Here is a 12,588-nt window from a genome sequence, read left to right on the forward strand (position 1 = left end):
CGAAGCGCTGGGAGCCGGGACAGAACACTCAGCTTGCGCCCCTTTCGATGTATGAACTGGCACATCTATATTAGAGGTGGAGAACTATCGATAGCACTATCGGCACTATCGATGGTAGGTCACTATCGCGGCGCCATCGATGGTAGCCAACCACTTTCGATAGTTCCCGACGTACCATCGATAGTATTTATTTCACATCACCAAAAAAAAAAAATTCGCGTTTATTTGTTTTGTCTGTGTGAAAACATTTATAATTAAAATCAGTGATACAAGAGATACAAGAGTGATACAGAGAAATGGACCGCTTTCTTCAAAGAGGTATAATGCTTACTTTTAAAGTAGTTATAAGTTGTTTTGACTTTGTGTCGAATTTAAGGTAAACGTCGGAGCTCCCTCACACCCAGTGTGTCCAGCGCTGAAATGCAGGCATGGGATAGCAGCAGCACGGACTCGGAGAAAGATTTGGCGACCGAGAGGCAAACACATAAGAAGAAAAATAAAATCTCACAAGTGTGGAAATATTTTAAAAGGTCTGAAGACAAAAAATTTGCAAATTGCATTAACTGCGGAAAGGAGTATAAGACCAGCGGAAATACGTCCAATTTGCACGATCATCTAAAAAGATTTCATCCTGGCTTGGTTCATGTCTCAGACTCCAGCACTCCAGCTGCAGCTACTTCGAAGGATACCGACAACATCGCATCTACAAGCAGCAGTTGTAGATCAAGTATGCATTCTGTAGCTTCTTACTTTAAAAGAGCTGTTTTGTACGACACTAATTCAAAACGAAAGAACGACATTGACAGGGCTTTAACGGAAATGATTGCAAAGGATGTACAGCCTTATAATATAGTGGAAAATGAAGGCTTTGTAAACTACAGTCAGGTATTGGATCCCAGATATAAGCTCCCAAGCAAAACACATTTAAGAGATGTGCTGATGCTTAATATGTTCAAGGAAACTTCTGCTAAATTGTTAACGATACTAGAAGATATTTCGTATATATCAGTCACATGTGACTTGTGGACATCGAGGGCCAACGATAGTTTTTTGACCGTCACATGTCACTTTGTTTATAATTATAATTTGAAAACAGCATCATTGGCCACAAGAAAATTATTAGACACAACAAACCATTCGGCGCAAAATATTGCAAACACTTTGCAAGATGTTTTAAATAATTGGAATGTCCTCGAAAAAACAGTTTGCATTGTTACGGATAATGCCAGCTCAATGCTGAAAGCATGTGAAATATTAAAAATTCAAAATCTTCCATGCTTTGCTCATACTCTGAATCTGGTGGTTCATGATGGTTTAAAATTCGACAACGACGATTTAGTAAAAGCTTTGTTTACAAAGTGCAAGACCATAGTAAGGTTTTTTAAGCACAGCACCATATCGGGTGAAAAATTTAAAATGGCTCAAGATGAATTCTCTTATACTTTGTTACAAGAAGTACCAACAAGGTGGAACAGTTTCTACCTTATGATCCAGCGTATATTAGCAACAAATGATGCCATTTCTACAGTTTTATTATCAACTACAAAAGCACCGCTACCATTTACTGCTGAAGAAATTAATATATTGAAAGATTTAGAAAAAATATTGGCCTTTTTCCAACAAGCAAGCGAAAAAATTTCTGGTGGAAAATATGTGACGATTTCGCTTATAATACCGATGGCATATGGACTCTACCGCAAACTTGAAAATCTTCTACCACAACTACAAACTTTGCAAGGAAAAAAAATGCAAAATACTTTATTGGAGTCCATAAAAAAACGTCTTTCCATTTATGAGCAACGGTCATTAACCAGAATGGCTACAATATTAGATCCACGATTCAAAAAAAACGGTTTTCAGCATTATTCAAATGCTGAACAAGCATCAACAGCTTTTGAAAACGAGCTTTTAAATTTGACGGTCAAAGAAAACCCTGTCAATTTGAGCCCGGCAACGGAGACCAAAACTCAGGACACATTTTTTGATTTTTTAGATGAGAGACCTACAAGCAAACAAACAAACGCACGAACAGATGCAATTATTATTAAAAGACAATATCTAGAAAGAGATATAGCCGCCCAGGAAATGGATCCTCTTTTATGGATTATGGTAAACTAAAATAAAGAATTATCAATACTCAAAAAATATATATATTTATTTATATTAAATTATATTTCAGGTCAACCAAACGGATTTTCCCTTGCTGAAAAGGCTATTCTTAAAATACTTGTGCATCCCCGCAACATCCGTTGAGTCCGAAAGAGTATTTAGCAAGGCGGGCCAAATTGTTTCAGAGAGGCGAACCGGGCTCAAAGAAGAAAACGTGAACATACTTTTATTCTTAAACCAAAACTTTTGGATAACAAAAAATTAATATATTATATGGATTTTCTTGTTTATAATTTAAGCAAACTTTAATACTAACCAAATATGTATGGATTTTCATATTTAAAATTTAAACAAACTTAAAACTTTATATACATACCAAATAATAGAAAAAAGGAAGAAAGAACTACCAAATATGTATATTATTGTGGGCCCTTCCACTATCGTCGACTATCGATGGCACTATCGTCCACTATCGATGGTTGTGAAAGTACTATCGTCGACTATCGATGGCGCCGACTATCGATAGTTCTCCACCTCTAATCTATATACTGTATGGTTAGTGGTTATGCTAAAGACAATAACAAAAAGATGCGGAACGCCATTTGGTTTTTTTTGCATTCGAATATTTCGAGCTTCCTGGCTCCCAGGCTCTTCTTAAATTTGGTTGAAAGGCCAGAGAGGGAGAGAGATCGTTTTAGAGCCAGTTTTCACACAGTAGCATCCGACGACTGTATGTGTGCTCACGTATTTTCGAAATATTCCATATATGAGCGCCTGTATTTCAGAGACTATAAGAGCTAGAGCAACCAAATTTTGTTTCCAGACTCATGTGATATCACACTCCCTGCAGTTCCAAAAGTCACTTTTCACTCGTGATTCATTCGGTGAATCACTCATGGCATGTCCTCTGCCACTGGTGACTCACTGGTGAAACTCCAGATGAAATTTGTATGGACATGTCCGCTTTTGTCACTCGTGAAACTTCATATGAAATTGTCACTGAATTTTCTAGTGATTTCACCGGTGGCTTATACGTATAAGCCAGGAGTGAAATCACTCGGGACATGCCACGAGTGATTTCACTGGTGACATGCCAGGAGTGATTTCACTCGGGATATGCCACGAGTGATTTCACTGGGGAAACTCCCGAAAATGTCCTATATGAAATCACTCGTGATTCATTCGAAATATCCCATATGAAATCACTCGTGGCTCTTTTGAAATGTCCTATATGAAATCACCTGTGAGACTTCTCATTAAATTTAACGGAATTTCACGGATAATTTCATAAGTGAAAGCCACCCAAAAATTTCTTTAAACACTTCATTCAAATAAAAGTAAATATATTTATTTTACACAGATTTTCTAGATTTTTCATTGACTTAATTATTTTTAATTATCTGTAGGGCCTTCCTTAACTGACTCGATCAAGTTAATAAGCACCAATGCTCCTGAAATGATATAAAAAATAAAAATATTTAGCCACGGAAGGTAATATTTTCTGAACTAACTTCTGAGTTATGTTCAGATTTGTATAAAGCAATGCACATATGAAATTTGATTTTACCTTTGAGGAATTTTAAACAATTACTCCTGGACTAATATTTTGATTTTGACTTCAGAAATGTTTTGATCTGTAAATAAATAAGTCAATTTGTACATATATATTTTTTAATTAAAAATGCTGTATTTGCAGTTACATGGGTTTCCACGAGCAAAAACAAACACTCGCAGCGACGCACATGGTTAACGGGACCACACCGCTTGAATGATCTAGAATCTAAACATATTTGTTCTTGCGAAACCCATGTACAAATTTAATTTAACTAACAACGCGCACTGTAATCACTGAATCCACTTACCTGACTTTAAAAACACTGAAAAACCACTTTTAAAAGGAATAAACATGTAAAAAGACGCTCAACTCAAAAAAATCACAGCCGCTCGCAACAAAAGATTGCACCAAATAATCGGTTTTTCTCCCCTCATCCCTTTGAGGAGACGAAATGCGCGAGAGTAGAAGAGTTAGGGTCGAATGCAGGTAGAGAAAACTAAAAATATGAGAGAGAGGGAAATCTATGGATATCTGCTTCTCTTTCTTACGAGTCAGCTTCGATCTGCAGCAGTTGAAGCTGGTCAGAATTTCATGCTGACGTCGACGTCGCTGCCTTTGTCGACGTCGAGCCCGAACAATTTTTCCTATGACACTTTCATGCCGTGACAGCCAGAACTGCAGGGAGCTGTTACAAGTGCATTTCAAAATTTCAGCCCGCCCCCTTCCACACACACAAATGACGAAAATCTCTGGCATCCGCAATACGATAAAACTAAAAACGCAGATTTGTAGAGTATGCCCATATGTACCAGAATGCCGAATCTGGTTCAGGTTGGATCATTATTATAGCCAAAATGAACAAATCCATTTCCCGTGGTTGAGTTGCTACGCGCTCAATCTCTCTCTCTGTTTCCCCTTTCACATTCAGACCAAGCCGCAAAAACCAAATAAGAAAGAGAGAGCATGACTCGGAATATAACATGTCCGAAACAAGAATAAATAATGAAGAATGACAAAAATGAGTTACGTCTACATGTATAATATACATGGGTGTACTTATACAGTATATGTATATATACAAGTTTAATAATGAAAACAATGCACACAAGCATATGAAAACATGTACCAAATATTTTAATTTAGATATATTTACATATGTATGTTATCAATATGTATGTATATATATATGTACATACACTTGCCAGAATAACTATGCGTACAAACCTTTTTTACAACTTTGTCGTAAAAAAAACATGTGTCAAAGCAAATATAGAATTTTAAATTTTTTATGAATAACAGTGTGTTTATTAGGCTTTATTTTGATTATACTCCCTAGCTTCTAGCTTATCAACTTTTCTTAATATAAAACAAAATGTACAATATAGTCAGAATTTCGGTCAGAAAAAGTATGCGTACAAACAAAAAAAACCAATGAATATTCCTTTTTTTTCACAAAATAATAAGAATTTTAGTATGAAGTTGGATACCCTTTACGTTTTATTACTTCCGCCAATCGATTTGGCATTGATTCGACCAATTTTTTGGTATCCTCGACCGTTATTTGGCTCCATTCTTCAATAATGACTCTTTTGAGCATATCCTTCGACGTTATAGTGTGCCGTCGGATCCTGCGCTCCAGGAGGTCCCACAGATGCTCAATGGGATTAAGATCTGGGGATTGCGGCGGCGATTTCAGTTGGTTCTTTACGTATGTGTATGTACATGCAGTTGTTAAAACGTACCAACTGGTGTTAAATAAAAGTATGAATCTATTTAAACGATATACTACATATGTAAATGTACACAGTATGTATACATATGTATGTATTAACTTTATCCAATAGTCACTAAGGCGGCAGCAGCTAAATAAATACATAATAAATCACCAAAAATAACAAATAATTAACCGAAATACAAAACATATTTAATTTCATATAATATTGAATATTGAAAATAAAAAGTTTTTGTCATTGATTTCAAAATGAATATTTTTAAAATAAGTTATAATAGTATTCAATATAAATATGGAACATATTAAACTACAAATGTAATATATTATATATGTTTTTAAAATTTTTACCTTTGATTTCAAAATAAATATTTTCAAATTTAATCACAACAATATTCAATATTAATATGAAACATATTAAACTACAAATTTATTATATTATATTTATTTTAAAGTGTTTTGTATTAAGATTAAATATGACCGTATTAAAAAAGCCATTTTAATACAATTATATATGAATCAAAGTGAATTCTATTTAATTTTACTATGTTTGTATTTAAAAATCGCATTTTAAATTCAAATATGATTGTAGTTATTTTTACTATGCCTTTTTTCTATCAGTGTATCTCGTCATGAATCGAACATGTCGAAAAAATGCCCGAACGTCTCAGGTCCGCGACCCTACCGTCTCAGGTCCAGCAGCCGAAGACCTGGGGACCTGGGACAGAAAACTCAGCAGCGACACGTTCGGTGTATGAACTGGCACATATATATAGTAACATATCCATAATGCCCTACACCCACATACGCATTAAGTATACGTTAAGCACTTGACATATTCATAACCACACCCACACCTATACACGTTATGCATATGCCCAGCACTCACCCCTACACCCATGTATTCGCATCTATATGAAATAAGATAAACATATAAGAAGATACCCCAACACCTGAATAAACAACGCATGATTCGTCCATACCGAAATCAACAGGAAGTCCCATGCAACCCAAAACTCGGGAATGCAATAGAACGTCGTCTCTCTCAGCCGAAGCCATCATCACTCAATTACGAAGACGAAATATCAGCCGAAGCCGAAAGCTTAAGGAGATAAGTTTTAAGCTTCCCAACAGAGGTCTCGAGAACAATAACCCGAGAACAAGAAGACAGTTCCGTTTGAGACTTTCTAACATTGAGTTGGGGAATTCATTATCATATCATATGTTCTATTATATAAGTTCGATTAAATAAAATATCTTTTTAAAAACCTACTTGTGAACTTGGAAATTCTTATTATATATACTGTATGGTTAGTGGCGAAACTTAACAAATCGCTCTAACCAGGTTCCTAAACTTAGTGTTGAAAAAGTTATTATTTTTAGTTTAGTCTCACAATTGATATTTTACTTTATATAATGAATATTGTTTAACCGATAGTTTATGGCGATAGCTGAATATCGATGGGTGTATGATCTCTTGAGAAAAAAGAAGAAGACGAACACGCGGAATAGAAAGAAATATTTTTTAAGTCGTAAATTGTAAGAGAAATATGAAATAAACGAGCAAATGCGCAACGGAATTAACACAATAAAAGGAAGAGTGATGGATAGCCAATCCAGGAGCTTTCAAGCCTGATACAGTTAATATTCCACAGGTACAACAACACGGCCTTTTTAGCCGGATAACACAGTTAATATTCCACAGGAACAACAACATGGTCCTTCGTAGTTTTGCGAAACAGCTTTTGCTTTAGCATCTTACGACACTAAGAGGTCCTATTTCATCATCCGTTGCAAGTGTGTATGGATTGGTAGATAATATGCAACGCTTTTCGGTGATCAAGTTTCTGGCATCTGAAAAAGCTCTTTCAGAAGCCGCACTACTCGCTGGTATGCAAAATATTTTGCAGCTTGTTTTATGCAACAGGGGGAAAACATCTTTGTAAAAATTCCACAACGCTAAACAGTCAAAGTCGGGTGTGTATATTACGTTAATGTTGCTATATCCTATGCTTAGAGTGCACGGCAAAAGTTCTAGTTATTCGAATTGCTCTATCTCTGCCATTTCGTTTTGTGCACTACTTCATTCTAACTCAAACAACCGAATGTTGAAAAGTGTGAAGCACACACACACTCCCATTTGTATGAACTTAATGCATTGTGTGTGTGTCACACACTCAAATAAAATCAATGGATTCTATTGGAATTTTTTTTTTAATGGAGCTACGCAGATCTCTATTACATATGTCGTAGAGTCATTTTTACAATAATACTCTTCATTGTTTTCCTCATCCTCTCCTTCTGCCACCTCGTCGACAAAACGTTTCCTGGCGCGTGGCATGACTTCTCGCTTCACACTCCAAAAACTGACTGCCTCCGCAGTTCTTTTCTAATTGCGATCTTCTCTTTTCCAGTCATCACTCACACATGCAAGAATTTTGCCAACACACACTCAAGCCTTGAGTGTACTTCTTTTTGCTCTCCTTCTTAATCTGCTTTACTGCAGATGTATTCTCTTTCATGCCCACGCCAGGCTACGTCAGACAAGAACTGCCAGTCCACGAAAGTAGCAGAGGAACAAACAAACAGTACCGTGGTTAAAGACACACCAAACACGGAAGTTACATTTATAAATAATTTTCTTTATTTAAATTAAAAAGTTAATATGCGACACGGCCTTCCTGACCTACACACGTCCTCGTGTGTTTGCAAATACAAATTTCTTTTCTTTTCTTTAATCTTTGTTTTTCTTTCACATGTTTTCGAAATATAAATCATAAACAAATAATTACTCCTTTATATAGAAATGCTTTCCTCAAAGCTTACTTTCTTTTTAAATTGATTCAATTTTACCGCCCCAAGATACGGGTTACCACAAATTAATATAGCCAAAATTTATTGAACGTACAATAGCTCTCAGTTTATATCACAATAAACCGGCCAAACAGCATTATCTTCGTTACCATAGCTCACAGTTTACACCACATTAAACCGGCCAAACAGTCAAAGTTCACAGCTTGAATCAAATTTTACTGACCATCATACAACAATAGCACGCAGCTTAAATCACATTAAACTGGCCATCATACAACAATAGCACGCAGCTTAAATCACATTAAACTGGCCATCATATCTTCTTAACAACTCATTACTTTTACATCAGGTCAACATCATCACAGCCCTCAAAGGCCTCATTTTCATCATTTTGATCATCATACTCAGTAACATCCAAGCTCTCACCGGCTTTACCTTCGACATTTTCCTCATCACTTCCAATATCCAACTCTGTGGTAATCCCCTCCTTGGGCATACTTCGCAAAAATTCGTGCGAGTATTTATACGTTCGATTAGAATTTATCGACTTAAGCTTATACCGATCCCCATCCAAAACTTCGGTCACTAAAAACGGACCTCTATACTTAGGATCTAATTTGGTTTGGTGCCTTTCTTCATTCTTAAGCAGCACATAGTCTCCGACCTTGTGTTTTACAATTGTTGCCTTATTTTTATCAAATCTATTTTTTTCGTAATTGGCATTCTTTTCCATATTATACTTTGCCATTTTCTCTAACTTTTTGAACTTCAACAGTATTTTCATTATCAGCAACAGGCGTTAGACCAAATGGCCTTGCTTCTTTTCCAATAAGTAATTCTAATGGACTAACTTTGGTCACTCTGTTGGACGTGCAATTCAGAGCAAATTGTACCTCTTGTAAAGCATCTTGCCAGGATCGCTGGCTCGTTTCAACAGCAATTAGCATTGACTTTAGAGTACTCATTACTCGCTCCACCTGGCCGTTGGCTCGACTAGCCCCAGTTGCAATTAAATGCAAATCTATCTTTTGCGCAGAGCAGAAATCACGAAACACTGAACTAGAAAAACTACGACCCTGATCTGCGATCAAGCGAGAAGGGACACCAAACAACGATATTGATGCCTTCACAGCTTTAATACAGTTTTCACTATCCAGCCTTACCGTATGGCACAAGTGGACAAATTTGGTAAATCCGTCTATTTGGACAATAACATACTCCTTTTGGTCGTTTTTACCACTAAGCTTTCCAGTAATGTCGATATGGACAGTATGCCACGGAATATCAATCTTCTGGATGGGATGCAATTCGGCCTGTATTTTTCCAGATGGTGGTTTGGACAATCCAGGTAATGCAGTTATCTACAAATTTGCGGACATATTTAGACATTTTTTCAAACCAATAAAATTCATACATTTTCTCCAGTGTTTTTTTCCCAACCAAGATGCATAATTGCCTCGTGAACATTATTAACTACGGACCACCTAAACGGCTTTGGGATAACAGGCAGACAACGGGTTTTTCCATTTTCTCTGAATTTTCCTATAGAGTGTTCCAGCTCGCAACTCATACGTCTTGGCCATATCCTCAGATAACTCATTGTCACGCAACTTGGTAACAATTGACGACGTTTCCTTATCTCTCTGCTGTTCAGCCAACAGCCAATTATCTGTGATCTCAGTTAAATTGATGTGATGTTCGACTGTACTAGGTAACACTACATGATTGTCTGGTAGTGGGTTTCGAGAAAGGAAATCTACATGAGCCATTCGCTCACCAGGTCTATATTCTATTTCGAATTCGAACGACTGCATATACGACCACCAACGATGTACTCTGGGAGTCAGTTCGATCTTGGTGCGGGAGGCCTTAAGCGAATTGCAATCTGTGAAAACTACAAATTTGCGGCCATGTATGTAATGGCGAAAATGTCTAATTGAATTGTAAACAGCGAGGGTTCTTAACTCATATGAATGGTATCAAGATTCAGCAGGTGATGTTCGTTTGCTGTAGTACTCGATTACCTAGGCGTTGTCAATTTTGTGCAACAAAATTGCACCATAGCCATCTGCACTCGCATCAGTGTGCAGCTCTATGGGAAATTGCGGATCGAAGGTAGTGAGAACAGGTTCATTGGTCAGAATAGAAATAACTTTCTGCCGTATTTGTTGTCTGTGTTTCCCAATGAAAAGAAACATTTTTCGAAGTCAAAGCATAAAGTGGTTTTAACATCTGCGAAAAATTTAGGCACAAACTGCCGAAAATACGAAACCAATCCAATAAACTGCCTTAATTGGTGCACCGACTGCGGAGGAATCAAATTCACGTATCTTTCGCGGATTTGGTCGGATTTCACCCTCTCTAACTTCGAATCCCAAATATTCAACGCTGGACTTAAGAAAAGAAAATTTTGCAACATTAAAAGAGAAGCCAGCTTTGGTAAGCGTTTGCAAAACTACTCGTAACCTATCCAGGGCTTCATTTTTATTGCCCGCGACTATCATAATGTCGTCCATATAAACAACGACATATGAATGAGTAAGTTCACCTAATGTCTTGTTAACGGCCCTTTGAAATACCGATGGGGCATTCGAAAACTCGAATTGTCCTTCTGGTGTCACAAAAGCGGTGCGCTCGATTGAGTTGGGATGAATTAGAATTTGATGAAACCCACTTGCCATATCTATGCAGGTAAAATATTTAGCTCCACACAATTGGGGAAATCTGATCAGAAATCAGTGGCAAAGGATATTTATCAGACACAGTGTTTGCGTTCAACTCTCTATAGTCTACACACAGGGCGGTCCGAACCATTTTTCTTTTCGGACAAGTATCATCGGGCTCGCAAACGGAGAACAACTAGGGCGTATAATATTTGCCTTTAACAATTCATCCACTATTCGTCTTACTTGTTCTTTTTCTTCAACACTCAACCTAAAGGGGCATCTCTGTACTGTCTTGTTAGGATCAATCAGACGTATTTCCAATTGTCCAGTAGTCACGCGGCTCTGTGGAACTCCATTTATAAATGATTTAGAATAGTCTTTTAAAATTGTTATCAACTGATCTCTATCAGATCCTACCAAATCGGTATCAACGCTTGCCAGGTCAGGAGTGCTTTCGGGAACCAACACAGGATATATAGATTTTTCCTTAAATATAACAAGCGATTTAGAGGTAATTGTTACACCGATTCCCTGGCTCAAAATCTCTCGACCAATCATTACTTCGTAATTCATGTAGTTGTTTAGAACCACGTGAAACAGAATCTCAAAAGAATATTCGCTTATCATAACATTTGCAAGTATTTGTAAAGTGCTACATACTGTATTATTACCAATACCCCTTAGTACAACTACATTGTTTACCTTAGTTCCGGAAAGTCTCTGTGACGCAGCTTCCTTGATGAGCGAGCATTCGGCTCCGGAATCAAAACAAAATGGAAACGACTCACCAAATTGCATCAGCGTTCCCATGGGCTCGACGACAGTACACACGTTAACGTGCTTAACGTTAATGTTGTTGGAAGGTGTGACACGCTCTGGGCAAACTGTAGATACATGCCCAACTTTTCCGCACTTGTAGCAGGTCAGAGCTGACCGATTCTTTATCTCCTGTGCTGGAAACGTGCTGATTGTGAATTGGTTGGTGCCGAGCTGCTTCTCTCTTAAAACGACAGGGCCATCTTATGACCAAGTTTCCCACAATTGTGACACTTGATGTATGGAAATTGCTTGACCCTTTTTGCTGGCGGAGCAGATGAATTATCAGTAAAACACTGACCCTGTCGTACGTCAAATGAAAACGCCTTCAATTCTTGATGCAGCTCGTTGCGCGTCTTAATGTCCGTTGTAAACACTAAACGCTGCAGTCTCTTGTCAACTCCAGCGGTATGCGCCAAAACAACAGAAACGGCTATTTGTTCCACGGTCAATGATTTCCATCTGGACATGAGCGAAGTGACCATTCTGCTTCCATACAACGAAAGGCATTCTCCAGCATTTGGGCGCCCATTTAGCAGATTCATAACGGTTGCCGCCAAGGTCTCCGTACCAGTAAAATGTTGCAAAAATAATTCTCGGAATTGTGTCCATGTTATGCCCGCAAAGCAAGTTTGCGACAGCCAATGTGACGCGGTTCCCTCTAGCGACTGGCTAAGAGACATTACAAGAGCGCTGCCCTCCAACGGGTTTTCAGAGAGAATGTAGTCGACAGTTGAACACCAAGAGAGCGCGTCCGCGCCTGCACGATCAGGATTGAATTTCGTAGTACGACGACTATTGCGTCGTTTGATTGCGTACGCTGCACGGTTTTGATGAGCTCCATAAAATGGCGATTTTGCGACTCCAACAGCATTCGGAGGTTTTCGTCAGAACCGGCC

The 12,588-nt window shown here is 37.7% G+C and overlaps 1 protein-coding gene across 1 annotated transcript; it reads left to right on the plus strand.

Moving 5' to 3' along the window:
• The first annotated feature begins 225 nt into the window (after positions 1–225).
• On the plus strand, positions 226–5,332 carry LOC111076628 (zinc finger BED domain-containing protein 4-like). Its single transcript, XM_041594016.1, has 4 exons — positions 226–318; positions 377–2,109; positions 2,180–2,323; positions 5,279–5,332. Exons 1-4 carry the CDS (start codon positions 297–299, stop codon positions 5,330–5,332), a joined length of 1,953 nt encoding a protein of 650 aa, XP_041449950.1. The 5' UTR covers positions 226–296.
• The last annotated feature ends 7,256 nt before the right edge of the window (positions 5,333–12,588 follow it).

Source organism: Drosophila obscura, unplaced genomic scaffold (assembly GCF_018151105.1).
Source record: "Drosophila obscura isolate BZ-5 IFL unplaced genomic scaffold, ASM1815110v1 contig_206, whole genome shotgun sequence".
Classification (NCBI taxonomy): domain Eukaryota; kingdom Metazoa; phylum Arthropoda; class Insecta; order Diptera; family Drosophilidae; genus Drosophila; species Drosophila obscura.

Excerpts from the sequence above, each read along its gene's own strand:
- LOC111076628 (XM_041594016.1), top strand. The coding sequence starts at position 297 with ATGGACCGCTTTCTTCAAAGAG. Across the intron at positions 319-376 it reads GGACCGCTTTCTTCAAAGAG|GTAAACGTCGGAGCTCCCTC; the intron begins GTATAATGCTTA and ends GTCGAATTTAAG. Across the intron at positions 2,110-2,179 it reads ATCCTCTTTTATGGATTATG|GTCAACCAAACGGATTTTCC; the intron begins GTAAACTAAAAT and ends ATTATATTTCAG.